Here is an 18,645-nt window from a genome sequence, read left to right as displayed (position 1 = left end):
AATCAACAAAGATCAATAACTGCAGCCATTTAATTGCCAGCAAAAACATTTTAAGAATGAGCATAATCTGTAGCCCTTTCTTGGGTAATGGCACCATTAATCCAAACCTTGGATCTTGGCCTAAGTGTAGAAAAATCATTCCCTGCCCCCTTACCTCCTCCCATTGCCCCTCCCCCACTTCTCTACACACTTCTCTCTTTTTGGTAATTTCCAGTTTCTGAGCGAGTTTCCCCGTCATTACCACTGGTGAACAGCTCCGAATGTTAATGGTTCTGCTTTTGTTACTCCTCGCTTGATTGAAATGTCGCATACAGATTGAGATGTTAGTGCTAACTTGCCACCTGGGAATGTCAAGCTGGGTCTGAAATGAACTTTTCTCACACTTGGATCCAGATGGATCAGCCGGAGATGTTCCCAGGCTGAGCTGGGACCGTTCCAGGGCCATGGGGGGGAGGGGGGCGGGGGGATGCTCAAGGTGGAGGCACTTTTCTGCACCAGCCTGAGTTCTGGTAGGAACCCTGCCCCAGAGAGCCTTCTCTCTACTCCAGGAAGCCTCTACCTTCTGGATGGTGGCCCTGGGCCCAGGGAAGCATAGCTGGGGTTAGAGAAGTCTCCTGGGCTCTGATTTGCTGCTGCCTTAGGGTGGGCCACCTTTAAGAAGTGACCACTGTAACTCTCAGCAGATCAGAAGAAACGTGACCCATCCTAGGCCATCACTCTTCCTTGGGTCGGAACGCCCACAGCTCAGAGAGCTTCTGTACTGGACGATGGACTGTCTCCTGCTGAGGGCCAGTGGGTCCTGTGCTGTGTCCTGACCCAGATTTTGGTTGTCACGCCCAAAAGCCTGTCCAGAACTCAAACTCTGACTGCCTAGCCTAAGAGCTCAACTCTCTCCAGGCCAGGAACAGTGGGACTGGGACACCCCTTAGGGAGACTATGGAACAGCAAGCAACAGGGATCTCCCAAGCCCCGAGGTGGAGGATGGTGGCCGCTTGCAGCCCGTCTCAGACCGGAGGCGCGTTCAGAACAGCTCCAAGTTGGAACCTGTCCTCCAGTGGGGCCAAGCCCGCCCCCTATCTCTGCTGCTGGCTGCTTACAGCTGGGCTGCCAGGTCCCCATGCCACCTCCGCTCGCCTTGCTCGGCGAGTGATGCCTCAGCGTCTCCCAATCCCCACCGAGACCCTTCTCAGTCATTCTCTCTCCCAAGGAGCAAACGGCACATTGGCTTTATTGTCTCCAGAATAATTAGGTGAATTTTAATAACACCTCGATGTGTGTCTCTCCCACTTGGGCACTTTCCTGGCCCGGAAACCCTTTTCTGCAGTGCCAGCCCGCAGCTCGGAGGCCAGGAGTGTCATCAGCTGGGCCTTCCACTGCGCCGCACCTCAGCCTTCTTCCCCTCTAGCTGCCTCTGCTGCTCTTCATCCACCTGGATTAGGTGCCCTGCCCCCTGGATGGAGGGACGGGACCCTGTCTGGCCTTGAAATCAAGCCTTGGTCTCAGTGATGTCTCTGAGAAGCTGGAGAAGGCTGAACTAATTGAGCTTATCTATTACCACAGAACCGGATGCCATGCCCTGAAGCCCAAAGCCACAATTTTGGCACTCCCGGGCCTCCCAGAGGAGAGGGACACAGGTCCTCCAGGGGACTTGGGGACACGGGAGTGTGGAGGCTCAACACTGAATAGGCACTCAGGCTCCATTCTTGCTGGCCTAGCTTATTTACCCTCCTTCTCCCATGCACATCCTAGCTAGAGGCTCATAATTCTCACCACCTTGGTAGAGGCAAGAAAAAAAGGCACAGAAAGAGGCAAAAGGATGGGCAGAACCAGCTATAACCCCTCCTGGCTTTGACCTTTCCAGGCTGCAGCACACAGAGAGCCTGCCCATGGTGTTTTCTCCCACATCTGTACACATCTGTTGAGGAAGTGCCCTGGCTTTTGGAGACTCGCTCTTTCTACAGAGATCATGGCAGGGAGCCCACTTGTCACACTGGGCCCCAGATGGCATAGGCTGAGGTGCCCCCACTGAAAGCAGTTTCCCCACCCTCCTAGAAGCCCCCTTACCGGTCACAACAGGGTATGTCTGCGTGCCTGACACGTTGCTGCCCAGCTCGGGGTTGGTGGATGCAGATAGACTCGACTTGACTTCATCAAGCCCAGGGGTCAGGGCTGGGAGGGAGTACTCATTCCCCTGGGAGGAGAGAGAAAAGAGACAGCTCGCTATTGACGCACACATGCGGAGAGAGGCCTCGGTGTGCAGATGGGGAGGAGGGACGGGGAGCCCTCCCAGATGGGGTGGAAGGAGCTGGCCAGGCAGAGGGCGGGGAGGGTGGGAGGGGTGGGCTCAAGGGATGATGCAGAGTTGTGTGTGGGGGGAGGCAGACCTGACTCTGGGAAGTTGAGGGGCAGCCCATCCATTCTTGGTGGGTATCCAAGCACCCTTGACCTCTCTGTAGCCTCTCCTGCTTAAGAAGCCCCCAAGGGCGAGGGGTAGCAGTGGGAAACCCCCTGGTAAGAGGCCAGGGCTATTTTCAGGTGCCTGGGGGTAGGGCGTCTCAGGGAGGGGAGATGAACCCTGATGTGATGGCAGAGGCAGGAGCTGGGGGGAAGGGCCTAGTGGGGCCTCCAGCCTGGCACTGCTGAGCCGCTGATCGGGTGCTGGCGCCCCTTTTTAAAAACAAACAAAGACAGCCTCACGGGCCCCTCGCTCTCTGCCTGTGCACTGGGGTATGAAATTGGGGAGGGGGAGAGTCCACATGGCTAACAGAAGGGTGGGAGGGGGCCAGTCATTGACTCTGAAAGGGTGTCCTGCCTGAAACACTCCGGTAATTGCCTTTTTATTGCAGCTACCGCCAAGCCAGACCCCAGAGCTGGGCCGACCAGGAGCCCGCACAAAGCAGGAAAAGTTGCTCTGATTAATATTACGTTAAATTAAAACTGATTTTCTGCGCTTTCGGGTCCGTTTTTTTCTCTTCCGCTTCCTGGCCCCCCCCAGAGGACCCCCTCCCCTCCTTGGCTGGACAGGATTGCCTCGTCATTTCCAATTCCTTCTCGTATTGATCTTCCTGTAGAAATCAGTTTTGTAATTAGCTGCAAATTAGGCCTTCTACTGGGGGTGAAGCTGCCCCCTGATTTATCACCAGAGTAATTCGCTGTGATCGGAGAGAAATTAAAATGAACTCAATTAGGCTTCGGATTTGCTTTATGGGCCCTGCTCCGAGTTTCAGGGGGAAAAATGACTGTGCTGGTGTTTAATAGTCTAATGAAAGTAAATAAAGGTTATTCATTGTAATACAGCCGGGGACTCGGGGAGGGTGCACCAAGCCGCCCGCCTCGGCCGGCTCCTCCTTTGTTGGTTTATGGCTCAGGGCACCTTAAAAAGACTTTTGATTTTTGTTTTATGAAGACAAACAGCTTATGGGATAAAAGGACGGGCGGGGAGAAAGGCGAATGGCTGAGAGCTGTTGGAGTCCCAAGTAGAACTGTGCCGTGCAGAGTCTGTGGGGCTGTGCGTGTGCATTGTGTGCGGGTGTGTGCTGAGTGTGCAAACATGGCAGGCTGTGTTGTGCTCACTGTGGGCCTGGCCCGGGCCGTAGTGTGGGGAGAATGCGTGTGTGCTCCCGTGTCGGAGCATGCACGCGCGGCAGGGGGCGGGGGGCTATCCTATCTTCTGGATGAAGGCGGGCATGGAGGGGTGCTGACTTGGTGATCTTGGGGAGGGCACAGCAACTGGCTGATGGGCTGTGGGGGAAGGGGTGGGGAGGGAGCAGGTGGGTGGTGAATCGTCTGTGAACACATGCACACGGGTAAATGTCAGGAGTTAGGAGATGTGTTTTGTGTATTGTGCTGGGGTGTTCTGGGTTGTTCTGGGTTGTTCTGCATCTGTGGGAAGTACTGGGTCTGAGGGGTGGGCTGTCAGCCTGTCTGGGGTCACGATGGACAGCCGGGTGAGGGAGTAGGAGGCAGGCACTGAGCTCTCTTCCTGACACCTCCTGGGGCAAGAATAGCATCCAGGCTTCCTCAGACTTTCTGTAGGACTCTAGGGGCATTTAGGCAAGGGGTGTTCCTGAATCCCCTATGCCAGGAGCAGGGCTGGAATGCAGGGCTGGAAGCGACCTGTCAGGTTTTCTGTCTAGAGACAGGGAACCTGAGGATGGGGCTGAAACTGAGAGGGGGTAAGACTCGCCTACGGCGATGCTTGCACCCAGAACTCACGCCTTCTATCTGCCACATACCACGATGATTTTCTCAGCTTTGTCATAATGTCCTCGTGTGAGGGTGCTTACAGGGCGCACACACGGCACACCTACAGGCAGCACATGTGATGCTGGGCGTGCACCTGGCCGACCTGCGAGCATGTGCTCCAGAAGCCTTGCTCTGCCCAGTCCCTCTCTCTTCTCCAAGTGGAGAGCTCCTTCCTCACCTGCTCTGATTTGATGTGCTCTGATGCCTGGAAGACGTCAGGGTAGGAAGGACGCTCAAAGACCCGATCCAAAGCTTCCAGCTGCTGCTGGGTAAAGGTGTCGGCCCGCAAGTGCTTCCGCAAACTGTCCACGCCACTCTGGGAGTCTCCATTGGGGACTGAGCCCTCGGACACATCTGGAGGACACAGGGATACTCGGGGCGTGAGCGCAGGTGAGCAGAGGCACAGAGCAAAGCAGTGGGCAAAGGGGTGGGCACTTGGCTGGGCCCCTGGGGCTCTGCACCGCTTCTAGGACTCCTACGCCCAGTTTTGAGGCTTGAGGGGCTGACCCAGGGGCTGGCCATGCGTCAGAGTCCTGACTGAGGGAGCCAGCGCCCCAGAACGACCTGGGAAGACAAAGGGAAGTTGTCACAGCTGGGGGTGGGGGTGGGAAGGACTAGGTAGAGGTGGGGGAGCCAGAGGGGCTCCTGGGCACCGTCTCCTCAGGACCTGTCTCCCCTAAACCCCTCCTGTGCCTCAGCCCTTGGTCAGCCTGGGAGGAGGAGCTGGTTGTCTCAGGCCAGCATTACTGAGCCTGTGGAGAACTGAACTTGGCTCTGAGATGAATGTCAGTTCCACTGGCTCCAAGGGTGGAAAATCACCAAATCTCCGAGGCTGAGTGTAACGCAGAGACTGGGTGAAGCAATTAACTTCACCACCGAGGGGGGAGGGGCTCGGGGCCCAGCGGGGGCGCTCTTCTTGCGTTGGGCCAGGCCTGAGACTGGAGCAGGAGGAAGGCAGGTGGCAGGGAGCCAGGAACTGCGACTCAGGCAGAGACTGAAGCCCGGGTCCTTGCAGATGCTGCTGTGCTCTGAGGCAACCCCCTCTCAGCTTCTGTCCTTGACCTGGGCTCTGGCTAAACTCTGTCAGAGGCCTGCTCCTTGGCCATTTGGTTCCTCCTGCCATCTCCACAGAGAGCTGAGACCCACCCCAGGTCTGAAACACCAGGACAGCACCACAGAGCGCCCACTCCCGGCGCCTCCCACCACTCGGCTACCCCTGCCTCCCTGGCCCTGCCCTCTCCATCTGACCCGCGGGGGTTTTCAGAGTGCACAGTGGGCCAAGCACCTGCTCTGCCCGCATTCCCCGAACCCCTGCCCCGCCACTCCCCGGGCCCAAAGCTGGGTCGTTGCAGCCACCGCTTGGCCTCTCCTTTGCTTCCCTCACCCTGAAACCAGCTGGGGAGTCTTGGGCCTGGGGCCAGCCATGCTGGAGGCCCCAAGGTGTTCCTCTGGGACTGTTATATATATCAGTTTATAGGTGATTATACAATATGATATAATCAATATTGCATTATATACAGTAACACCATACAGTATCATTCAGGAGACCATAGAAAATATTACATATTGATTAACCTCAACCTGCAACCATCGTCTCTTGCTGGTCTCCCAGATGTAGCAAGGGGATCTGCTTTCCTAATGGGACCTCCTGTCTTCACTCCATCCTGGAGGGGGTGGGAAAGCAAAGAAAGTGTGTTGTGGTTGTGTGTGTGTGTGTGTGTGTGTGAAAGAGAGAGAAATGGAGACCAGGATGATGTCTGAGGTGGACAGACAGACACAGGGACAGCATGAATGATATTTTCTATGTTCCCTATGTTCCTAAGGCCACAAAACTTGTTGTGTTTTTTCTGTGTAAGCCTCTGGAATGCTTTTCTGTCTTAGAGGGAGTGTGTGCTTCTCTCTATCTGAGTTAGATGGTGACGTATTTATTTTCCCCTTTTGTGTATCTTCTGTGTATATGCATGCATTTGTACACATATACACACAAGAACCTTTCTGAACAGGTGTGTGTGTACGGGTGTGACTGCACAGGGAGCGTGAGCCCACATCCCTATGTTTCTCCTGTGCATCTTCTCTTTCAAGGATGTGCCATCATCCTAAGGCCATCCCTTGGAGCTATCAATATTTGCACGTTTCATTGTGTCTAATCCTCTGTTGCTGGAGTCCTACCTTTGTGGGAAGCCTTTCTGTCAGGGCACAGGGAGACAGTGAGTGTCTTTGTGTGTGGTTACTCCAGGGTCACCAATGGGTCCTGGGGAGTCACGTGCATTTGTCTGTGAACACAGCCTCACATGCTATATGCATAGGTGTGTGCTATGTGCAGTGAGACTCTTACTATGCCTCTCTGTAGATTTGTGTATATGCCTGTGTGTGGCTTGGCTCAGCCCGTGTGTGTGTGTGTATGTGTGTGTGTGTATGTAGGGGCTAAACTGAAGCTTTGTCCTTAGGTCACTGGCTGGAGGAGTCTCTTTTCCTTCATTTATTCAGGGGCCCTTCAGATCTTGACAAATCTGTCACTCTAAATTTGCGAGAGATTATGGTGCTCTCTCCCCAGCCCGCAGAGAGGTGATATATGATATCTGCTGCCCCTATTGATTGCCTGATCTGGTGGCAGAGGCCGGCGAAATGAACTTGAAATGAACATCATGCCTCAACTCATTGTGCGTATAATACACTACTTAATCCCACATTTTTCAGCCGCTATGGAATTCAATTGATCAATCATGTTCCACTGATAGTACTGTTTTAGGGGTTATTGCTGCTCCCTCCACTCACTGACCTTTTTATTTATTTATTTTTTTTCGTATACTCAGGCCCTGGTGATAAGACAGGTTACAGAGGCAGCCACAGAAAGGGGAGGGAGGAAAGAAAGGTGAAAGGAAGGCTGCTCCTGGAAGACGTGGCGGGGAGACTGGGAAGGAGAAGGGGAGAGGGAAGGGGGGTGGGGTGGGGAAGAGACAGAAGGTGCCAGAAGGGCAGAAAAGCAAACCAGGGTGATGGAGGCATGAGGCTGCCAAAGGCTTGAGGAGACCCCCCAAAGGAGAAGGAAGGTGACAGGGAGTGGGAAAGGCAGCAGTCGGGATGAATGGTGGAGGAGCACAAAGACACTTGTGGGGAACAGGGTGGGAAGTCACAGGGGCAGGGAGAGGACAGTGGCATCACTGGTGGGAGACAGGGAGGCAGTGCCCCCCGGGTCAGCCCGTGGGCCCACAGGCTCTCTTCAGAGACCAGGGTGGTACCCTTCCCTCGGCTAGGGAAGGGAGGCTGGAGCAAAGGCAGGAGGAAGGGTGGAGAAGGGAGGCAGGCAAGGAGGCCTGGACTCAGAGGTCCAAGGAGGAGGAAGCTCAGTGAAGGAGGAAAGCCAGAGGCAGAGACAGGGCAGAAAGAAAGAGAGGAAGAAAGGGAAGAAGCTTCCCGCAGCAGATGCCTAGAGAAGCACAGGCTGTGCTGAGGGCATTTGCCCACTTGCCGTAGGAATGAGCCCAGCGGGCTCTGCTTTCCTGGAAGCCCGGGGATCCAGATGAGGAGCACAGTCCAGGACCCGGGTGGGGGTGGGGCTGGAGGGTAGAGGGCAGAGGAGGAAAGAAGAAGAGCGTAGAGGAAGAACAGAGACCATGGAAGAAGAGAATTGAAAAGGAAGAGAACATGAAGCCGTTGCCAGTGCCTCCAGCTGGCGGGGATGCATCCTCAGGATGTGGAGAAAGAGGGCCTGGGTGGGCCTTCCCAAGGGTGGAGTCTCAGAGGTGCCATCGGGGGAAGGGTGGGGCTGGGCTAGGAGACACTGCCAGGCCCAGGCACTGGACAGCTCTCTGGGGCGAACATGGAGGAAGAGGCAGAAGCAAGTCTTAATCTGGGCTGAAGAGTGAGCAAGAAGGAAAGTAATTAGCATCCACCTCACCAAGGAGCCAGGCTGGGAGTTCCCCATGGGCAGGAACCATGACTAGTGCATCTCTATAGCTACAGTGCCAGGCACGGCGCTGGGCACAGAGTTGGTACTCAATGAATGAATGAATGAATGAGGCTCTCCTGAGTAGCATTCAAAGCCAGACCCCTGGCAGAAGGTCTCTGAACCAGCCACCTGGTTGACTTGGCATCCCAGGACATCCAGTCACTTGTCAGGCAAGTCCCATGCAGCCCCAGGTGTCAGAGGATGTGAGAAGCCCACAGCAGGCCCCTGCACTGACACACACGTTCTTCACCCGCTCCACTGCTTGTTAACTTCCAACAGCATCAACTCTGGTCCATGGAGGCCTTTCCCACTCACACCAACACCTTCCTGCCCACCTACAGTACCTCTGTCCAAGAAACAGAGCATGCCGTGCTCCCAGTTAAGAGCGAAACTTGACCTCAGAGCTGCAGATGTCATCTAAGGCAGCCGGCAGAGGCTGCTTGAGAACAGGGCCCAGAGATGGCCCTTACGTTGGACTCCCCACACCACGGCTTTGGTCACAAGGTGTGGGATAAAGCAGGTCTACCTGCTCATTTCTGGTTCCAGAGAAGTCCTTCCCTAAGTGACACAGTGGGCCCTCAGCCTTCATCTTGATGGGAAAACCAGCCCAAGCCTTGCCAGGGCTCCAAGAAGAGGGCAGGAGTATGATGCCACACGTTCTGGGCTTTCTGGAGCAATTCTGATTTCCAATATCCTTTTCCACTCTTAGGCCCCACTTTCAGACTGAAGTTGGAAAATGTGGTTGCTGAAGGTTTAGTAACCATGCCCCCTCCCCTGAGGGGACACCCTGCACTTGTTGGTCTCAGTATGTGGAGGGTTCAGCCCTGTTCTGCTGTCCCTGCTCAGCCACCATCCATTAGCAGCTCACAGCACCGAGAGCTTGTTCCATTCAACCCACCATCTAATCCTCCCAACAACCTGCAAGGTAGATGCTGCGATACCTCTTTTAAAGATAAGGATGGGACTTCTCTGGTAGTCCAGTGGTGAAGAATCTATCTGCCAATGCAGAGGACACGAGTTCGATCCCTGGTCCAGGAAGATGCCACTTGCCGCAGGGAGACTAAGCCTGTGAGCCACAACTACTGAGCCTGCACTCTAGAGTTGGTGCTCAGCAACAAGAGAAGCCAGCTCAATGAGAAGCCCATGCACCACAATCAGAGAAAGCTTGCAAGCAGCAGCAACAAAGACCCAGCAGAGCCAAAAATAAAAACACTTTTTAAAAAAGGAAACCGAGGCAGAGAGGTTAAGTGGCTTATCCAAGGCCATGCAGCTGGTAAATGAGCTGGGATTTGAATTCGGGTCTGTTTGAACCCAGAGCCTGCCCTCCACATCATTTCATTCTGCTGCCCGGGTTCCAAACCCAGGAGACTCAGCTGAGGGGCCCCTGACCCCATCCAGGCTGCTGTGTCCCTCCCAGGATCCCCCCTTTCCTGATTTGCACCCTCCCTACACTGAAGCTACAGCCTATGAGCTGCTGAGCCCAGACTGTACGAAGAATGATGAGGGGACACTTGGTCCAAACTCCTCATTTTAAGGTAATAAAAACCAGCAGGGTGGGCGGTGAAGTGGGGGAGGGGAGGTGACCAGTCCAAGGTCACACTATGAGGCAGCAGGACTCTCAGAACTGGAGCCCATTTCAAGTGCCGTGTCCACTCTGGCATGAGCCATAGCATATCTGAAGGAGAGTGAGCTCCCGTAAGTCGTTTCCAGAATGAGGCAGCATATAAATAAATTAATTAAACAAACTGCTGAGTTAAAACTTTGACGCAGATTATTCTTTCAAAGGGAACAAAGGCTTGTATTGTCTTCTCTGACCGCTTCATATTTGCCTAGCAGTTAACAAAAAGCTTTCGTAGACCTTATGTTATTTGGGCTTCCTAACTACTCTCTAGGAGAAGGCAACAGTAACCCACTCCAGTGTTCTTGCCTGGAGAATCCCAGGGACGGGGGAGCCTGGTGGGCTGCCGTCTATGGGGTCGCACAGGGTCGGACAAGACTGAAGCGACTTAGCAGCAGCAGCAGCAACTACTCTCTAAGATAGCTAGGGATTATAAGCCCCTTATAACTGGTGGCTCAGATGGTAGAGAATCTGCCTGCAATGTGGAAGACCTGGGTTTGGAAGATCCTCTGGAGAAGGGAAAGTCTATCCACTCCAGCATTCTTGCCTGGAGAATTCCATGGAAGGAGGAGCCTGGTGGGCTACTCCATGGGGTCGCAAAGAGTTGGACACGACTGAGCAACTTTCACTTTTTACTGGTGAGGAAACTAAGGTTCAAAGTAACTGAAGTGCAGGTTAAACGAGGGTAAATGGCTAGATCAAGGGCATATCTACCAGGCTCTACCAGGGAGCCTGGCACACGGAAAGCCCCTGTGGACAGTTGTGGCCTGAGCAGCAACGAGTAGCAGTATCTGCCGGTCCAGCCCACAAGCAGGGCTCCAGCAGTGGGGCCCTGAACTCCATGCAAAAGAAGAGAATTGTAAGACCAAAGATCACCTTGACCAGGAGAGCCACCCACAGGGTAACAGTGATTACTCCCTGATCATGAGCAAATGCTTCACCTCTCATCTAAGTTTTTCCATATGATCCAGGCTTTGTACAAGAAGCACATACCACTTGGAGAATCATTAATAAAAATGACTTTTACTCCTCAACAAAAAAGGTGTTATCTCATTCACTTAGCCTTGTCACTCCCCATCCATTCCTGGGCTGCCTGGGAGTACAGCCCTACCTCCCGCCCCTCTGGTCCCAGGCCAGATCCCTCTGACTGGCCAACCATGAATAGGGCTAGCCAGTGAGGTCTCAGAATCTTCGGGAGGAGGGCAGGCACTGATCACAGAATAAAATTATGCCATTTCCTTGGTTAGAAAGCACCAAGGTTCATCAAAGTCAATGTGGAATGAACAGGGGCTGTCCACTGAACCCAAGGAAGTAGGAATCAGGCATTTGAGAGGAATTCTTTTAAAGTATAGCAAAGAAGTATATTAATTTCAAATTAACCCAAATATACCTGTCTACCCATCTATAGGGAAACTGACAACATCAGGGCTTCCACATACACGGATTAATCCATTCAATTTTATGAAGTATTTACTATCACTATTCTCATTTTTTTCAGATGAGAGGCAAAAATTATTTGTTCAACATCTCCCAACTAGAAAGTAGCCAAAGGCTGGATTTGAACTCAGGAAAGTCTGACTCTAAGGCTCTCCCCACTCTATCAGATTTGCTTTCCTTGTCAAAGATCATCATTGCAGCCATTTATTGAGCACTAACCGTGTATGAGGCAGGCTTCAGGTGCTTTCCACACATTATCCCTAATCCCCCACAGAACACTTGCAGAAGAGATACCATTAGTCCAATGTTACAAATGGAGAAATAAGCTAAAGGAGAGTAAAAAACATGTGTGTGATCACACAGCTAACAAGAAGCAAGCTCAGGGAAAATAAGCCTTACTTCACCTGCAGACTAAAAATGACCCGGAAAAGTGATGCAGGGAGAAAAGAGGAAAATGTGGAGGAAGTGGGGACACTAAGTGATGGACCCGGCCTCTAGGGGCTTTGGGGAGCAGGAGCGATCAGGGGTACTGGGTCCAGGTGGGGGCTCTTTGCTGCATCCCATTCTGACTGGTGGCCTCTACCCCACTCTCTCTGCCTTAGCTCCTCTCACACCACCTTCTTCCTCGGCGGGGTTCACCCCCAGGCCTCCCCCAGTCTCCCCAGCTGCCAGTTGTTGCAGTTTCAAACTCAATTGTTCTCCTCGGTACTGAGGCAAATGGAGTCATTAATTACCTTCTATCGGCTGGGCTGAGTTCAGAACGCGATCAATATCCCCGCTTGTCATTCAGGGCAGCCCGCCTGTGCAGCCCCGGCCCCACCCCCACGGCGGCCAGGACCAGAGGTCTGGGCTGCCACCCTGGCCTCCCCTCTGATGGAGGGCCCGGAGAGAAGTCAGAGATGCCGAAGAACCAGGCTGCTCTCCAGACTGGGAGAAGAGTGGGGATTCAGAGAATGGAGAGGCAAGTGGAAGGAGGAAGGAAAAGGAAGGGGATGAGGGGGTGAGGAGAGAAGGGCAGGAGACCAGAAAGGAAGGAGAAAGCAGGAGAGCGGAGCGCCACATGCTGGGAAGGGGCTGACGTAAATAAACACTGTCCAGGGAGGTGGGATGACATTCCGGAATCACGGCCTCTCATCCTTATATTAATACTAGACAATCCGTGGGACTGCCCTGGCCAGGCCCCCCAAGCCAAGTTCAAGGGGAAAGCATAAAGAAGCCCTTGGAAACCTGGCCCGAAGCTTTGGCTCTGAGCAACACCAGCTTCTGCCCAGCCTTCCAGCCCTGGCAAACCTGCTAATTGTGACCAGGCTCTGCTTCTCAACACTCCATGTGTTCAGGACAGGGTGGAAGATGGGGGTGGCTACCTGCCTGCCTGACCTCAGTCTTACTGTGCCAATTTACACCCATGTGTCTCTGGGGACACGAACTACATTTGTGGTCCTAACATAATTCTGGACTAGAAGTAACATCTCCTGGGCTGAAATTCTAGTTTTGTCCCTTACCTGCTATATGTCCTTGGCCAAGTCTCTCGAGCTTTTCTAGACTGTTTCCTCAGATGAACACCAGAGGGTTGCTAACACCTACCTCAGAAGGATTCACTTCTCCAACAAACATCTATCCAAACCTCTATTGTAGAAATAATAATAACTAAAATCGATCCAATTCCTATTATGGTACCAGACACTAAGCCTAACATAGTCCAATGATTTAATCCTTACAATAACAGCAGCTAACATTAAGTGCTTACTATATATTGGGCACTCATCTAAGAAGTTTACATATATTAACTCATTTCATTTTCACCAGAACTTAAGCAGGAAGCTTCTATTATTATCTCCATTTTGTAGGTAAGGAAATGGAAATGCAGAGGTTCAGGAACTTTCCTAAGGTTACACAGCTAACTAGTGAAGGAGGAGGCAGAAGCAACCCAGGCGACATGCCTCTGGCAGCTGAGCTCATAACCTGGAGAAACTGAGAGCTAGCGAGGTTGGGTAACTTGCTCCAAAGCACTCGTTCCAGACAGTAAGTGGCAGAGTCAAATTTAGAATCCATATGTACTTAAGGTTTTTTTTTTTTTTTGATGTTTGTTTTCTTCACTAAACTGTGACTATTTTAAAGCCAGGAACCCATCTTTTTTCATTTTTGTAAATCTAGCCCAGAGCCTGACACATAGTAGCTGATAAAAGAATGTTGGCTGCTTTGTAGTATAGAATTCCAAAAGCAAAGATTGATTCTTTCTTTACTTGCCTTACAGTTTACCTTTAGAAGGAGCATAGGACTTTGTTACTCTGAATTCAGTGTTATCACATTTTATAGCTAGAAAGTATCATGGAGATAATTTAATCTGATGGCTTCTTATAGATTAAAAAAAAAAAAAAAGAGGCTCAGAAAGGTTGAGTGATTTCCGCATGTCACACAGCTAGTTATCCTTAGGATAGAAACGAAAGCTCTTAGTCTTATGCCCTTTCCCAGTATTCCAGGCTGCTTAATTCTGATCAAGAAAGAGGAAACTGATAAAAGGGAAGCACTGGGGATTTGGGAAGAAAAGAACCATGTCTAGAGTTGACAGTGGCAAAAGAAGAGGACTCGGGCAGAATCCAACTCGAGGAGAGCAAACTGCTACGCCTTGCGGGAAAGAATGGCTGTGTGCACCCACAGCAAGAGATTCTAGAGGGGAATATAATTCCATGAGGACAGGATGCTCTAAAAATGAAATTCCACTGCCACAAGCTCAAATAATCAACCTGACAAAGTAAAGACAGTGGGAGTGGGGGAGGGGTGGGAAGAGAGGGCGTTTAAGGGAAATCATTGTTGCTGCACACGAATGACCTTTAAAATATGATGAGCCTAGATTTTAAAAGGACATGTACACGGAACAGTGGAAGATTATGCAACCATTAAAAAAATCATGTTTTCAAAGAATATTTAATGATATGTGAAAATGGTCCTATATAATGTTAAGTAAAAAAAGTGAGTTGTAAGCTGTATATACAGGATCATTCCAATTTTGATAAAAAGTATACATATATATTAATATATATAATTATATGTAATATAACGAATTATATACACACAGGAGACAAAAAGACTGTAAAGAATATGCCAAAATTCTAACAGTTGTTATCTCTTGGTGATGTGATTATGGGTAATTTTTTTAAAAAATTACTGTATCTTCTGAATATTTTTACAATGAGCATACATTATACTTAGTATCAGACAAGTTTTTTTTTTTTTTCTTATAAAGGACAGGAGGGAGGAGGGGACCCTAACCAGGGACAGATAGGAGAGTAGCAGGAGCCTGTCAGGAAGATAAAAGCTCAGAACAAGCTGAAACAACAAAAAGGGCCTAGGCAACCATGTTTGGAGAAAGAACAAAAAGGAAGGCAGGCTTAGGCTCAGTGCTCAGGAAAGGAGGTAATTCTGAGAGAAATGAAAGAGAAGGCAGAACTTCTCAACCCCTGGCTTGACTTTGTCTTCTCCATCAAAGAAAAGAATCCTCAAAATGAGACCAGCAGGAGACGCCTAGTCAGGTGGGAGCCAGGTGGGTAACTCGTAACCATTTCAACTGGGTTACCTCTCCCAGGCTCAAATAACTCAAATATCAGGACCTCAGGTGGGGCAGGGTGGTGGGGTGAGGTGGACAGGATCCTAAATTTTTTGTTGAAAATCCTTGAGCAGCCACAATGAAAGGGCAAGGCAGTGACAATATCAATGCCATAGCAAAAAAGGGGGAAAGGTAAGCTTATGCAAACAACACTCTAACACATTTACCATTAGGGTCTGGAAATCTTTAGAATAAATTATCATGCAGGGGCTTCCCAGGTGGCACTAGTGGTAAAGAACCTGCCTACCGATGCAGGAGACGTAAGAGTCACGGGTTCAATCCCTGGGTTGGGAAGATCCCCTGGAGGAGGGCACGGCAACCTACTCCCAGTATTCTTGCCTGGAGAATCCCATGGACAGAGGAGCCTGGTGGGCTAAGGTCCATAGGGTATCAAGAAGTCAGACATGACTGAAGCGACTTAGCACAGCACACACAGCATATCATGCAGTTAATCTGTGGGCATTAGAAAAGAGGGATACCATGGAGACTGCATACACTCACCAAGAGTAGGTTGTAGCACCCTAACTAGTTATCATTATTTAGGTCAAATGCCAGCCCAACCAAGACTTCCTCCATTGCCCTGGTGAGACGCTACTGACTCCCTCTTTCTTGACATTTATCATTCGCACTTTATACTTTGATCATAGATCTATCACAATCTGCTTGTATAATGGTGTGCACTATCTATCTATCTACCTACTAGGCTAGAAGGTTTTTTAGGTCAAGGACAGCATCCTTCCTGTTTACCTTTGTTAAGTCAGTTCTGTTATGCTTTATCCATAGCAGACATTCAATCTGCTCATCAACTTATACTGGATTTTTTTAACTGATTGAGAAAACACTGCAGATATAGTAAATGTTAACATTTCACAGAAAATCTTTCTAACTTTATGAACAAGATGAAGAACAGCGAAATGGCTGACGGTTGTTGGGCTCAATAGTTCCTAAAGCAGCCAGGAGGGACAGCTCCACTGGTGTGCTTTGTGGCTTTCCTTTATTTTAAAGGAAAATAACTTAAAAAAAAAAGCTACTTGGATGATGACATAGAAGACATCCTTAAGATCTTATTCGGGTGAAATTAAGAGCCCAAACCAACAAGATGAAATTCAACAGGGATAAATGGAATGCCCTATGTTTAGGTTTTTAAAAAATCAATTACACAAGTGCAGAATGGGGTAGACCTGGCTTGATAGCAATTGATGTGAAAAAGATCTCGAGGTTTTAGTTGACCACGAACTCAATATGAGCTTCAGTCTGACACGGCTGCTAAAAAATCGAATGTAATCTTAGGCTACATTATGGATGTAGACTCTCCAGATGGACAATGGCAAGGGTTCTACTGTACTTGGCTTTGGCTAGACTGTCTCTAGAGTTCAGTGTTCATTTAAGAGGGACTTTAACGGTCAAGAATGAATTCAGAGATGGGTAACCAGGATGGTGAAGGACCTCCCTTAAGCGCAGGGACCACACCACGTGAGAAATTGAAATCCACCCAGGGCTCAGCCCAGTGTCTTTTCAGATGCTCATTAAACCAGATGGAATGAATGGAAGGGAGAGAGGAGGGGGAGAGAGAAGGACTGTCGCATGGAGATCTTGTCCTCCATTCTATTATCTGTTCTAAAAATGAAGAAACAGATGCAGAGAGATTATGTAACCAGCCAAAGGTCCCAGAGCAAGCAAGAAGCAGAGATGAAGCCCACATCCAGACATCAAGATCCAAGTCCCATGCTCTCCCCTTACCACCACACTGACTCAGTACAAAGGCCATGTCGCTACCAGTGACAACTGTCCATCTGGGTCTTGGGTCCAGGCAGGGGCCGTGACCTGTCAGGAAGAACTGCTGCTGTGGAGAGTTTTATGTGCACGGCAGATAAGACCAGATGACCTTTAAGAATCTGACTCCTCCTTGTCACCACTCTCAGCCCAGCCACTGGCCTCCCTCCATGGTGGAGACAGCCCTAGGGACAGCCTCTCCATATTTCAGCCATTTCCAGCTTCAAGTTCCATTTCCTGCCTGCTCTTCTAGCCACTTGCCTGGATTCCTACTGAAAGCTCAGCCGCGTGGCTCAGCATTGAATTAACAGCTTATCGTCTGATCTAGGCAAGCCTTGCCTCCCCAAAGACTGTGAGTGCTATGAGGTACACATCTTGGATATTTGCTTCTCTTAAACATCCCAACACAGTGGGAACTTCTGCCCATAGAAATCCCCAAAGAGGTCAGTGAAAGCTTTCTCAGTATCCCACAGACTCTCCGTTCTCTGAAACTGTTTGTGGGAAATATGTCTGTGGACAGAGGGATGGACTGAATGATCATTTAGGGAGTACGGGGATATATGGAGGAGACCTAGAACCCCAGAGAATGATACCGGTACAGTTACTTTTCCTGTTTTGAAGAAGTTAGCCTCCAGTTTGGAGAAAAGAAGTGCACAGGCTCCCGCTGCCAACACACTGCCAGCATGGTGTGTGTGACCTCCAGTGAAGAAGCAGGAGGGTGAGCAGGTGGGAGAAGGGGAGCAAACAGGTAGTGGAAGAGAGAACAGCTGCAGAGAGGAAGAGGAGGGGTGAGTTTTGGGTGGATTTGGGTGAATTCCCCAGAGTGATCAACGTTCCTGGCCAAGAGTATGTGCTGTGCCTTCCTGCTGGCTGTGGGCAGAGGCTGGGGCTCTGGGCTCACTGGCCGCTGGCAGGGAAGGAGGGCTGGCTGGGGTTCTGTCTGGGTGGGACCTGAGGCCTCCTTCAGTCCTGTTTGGGCTCTCTGGAGGGCTGGGGCCTTCTGCCTGGGGCCGGGCTCCAGCTGCGGCCAGAATCAGTTAGAAACCTCTCTGGAGCCAGAAGGGAAGGGGGCTTTGTTAGCTCAAAGGACACAAGCAAGGCGAAAAATTACATACCAGGCCGCTCTAAGTATGCTTGTTTAGAGAAACTGCTTGCATTTATGAAGTCTTTGGTGCGGAAAGCAGGGTTGCAAATGACTGCATCAGAGCGACAGTAAAGGCCATTAATTTCCTGTTATGTTTTCCTGTGTTGGGGGCTTTATTAATTTAATTTTACACTGTCGAACAACAACGAGAGCTGACACTGCCACACCGCCACGGCTGGGGTTTTCTTTTTGTGTGTGTAGCAAGGCTTTGCCTGACATGCAAATCAACGCTATTACCAGAACCAATAAAGATGTGCGGAGGCAAGAGGGGAGGGATGAGGATGGGAAGGGAGGGAGAAGGGGAGAAAAGAGGAGAGAAAGGGCAAAAGCCATCCCTGGGCAGGTCTCCTGGCTTCCCAGAGCATCCTCCTCAATCAGCGATTTCTAGCCACCCTTCCCCTTCCCTTGTACCCCCTCCTCCTTGACTTCCTGCCTTCAGATGACCCCATCTCTGTTGTCTTTCTCTGTCCCAGCTCCTGGAAGAACTTGAGTAGGGACATGGAGCTCCCAGGAAGTAGGCTTCTCCTCCTGCCCATTCTCAGCCCAGGCATGTCAAGGAAGCACAGGGACAAGAGACTGGAGGTTGCCCTCTGTCCCCTCCACCTCTCCCCAGCCAGAGCTAAGGCCTTTGCTATATAGTTCCCTTTCCAGTCATTTTTCTTCACACTCCCCTTTCCTCTAAAGCTAAGGATTCTGGCCTACTTACATATTATTAGTGAACACACACATGAACCCATGTGCTTGTGCACATGATGAAGAGTCTAGAAAGTGATTCCAGCTTGCTTGTAAGTCCCTCTGAGCACTCTTATAGCCTACCTGGTCAACCATTTATTTCCTTTGAATTCCCAGAAAAAATACTGTCTCTGATTGTTTCT

General features: G+C 50.7%; 1 protein-coding gene across 15 annotated transcripts in view; it reads right to left on the bottom strand.

Moving 5' to 3' along the window:
* Window positions 1–18,645, bottom strand: part of PAX2 (paired box 2) — an 89,943-nt gene that overhangs the window by 17,196 nt on the left and 54,102 nt on the right. For all 15 annotated transcript variants that reach the window (XM_069567994.1, XM_069567996.1, XM_069567992.1 and 12 more), the window contains 2 exons: window positions 4,424–4,599; window positions 2,065–2,191 (listed from right to left, as the gene is read on the bottom strand). In XM_069567994.1, coding sequence (XP_069424095.1) covers window positions 2,065–2,191; window positions 4,424–4,599 — 303 coding nt within the window. The remainder of the gene's footprint in view (window positions 1–2,064; window positions 2,192–4,423; window positions 4,600–18,645) is intronic.

This window comes from Ovis canadensis, chromosome 22, assembly GCF_042477335.2.
Source record: "Ovis canadensis isolate MfBH-ARS-UI-01 breed Bighorn chromosome 22, ARS-UI_OviCan_v2, whole genome shotgun sequence".
NCBI lineage: Eukaryota > Metazoa > Chordata > Mammalia > Artiodactyla > Bovidae > Ovis > Ovis canadensis.
This window is presented reverse-complemented; position numbering and strand designations above follow the sequence as displayed.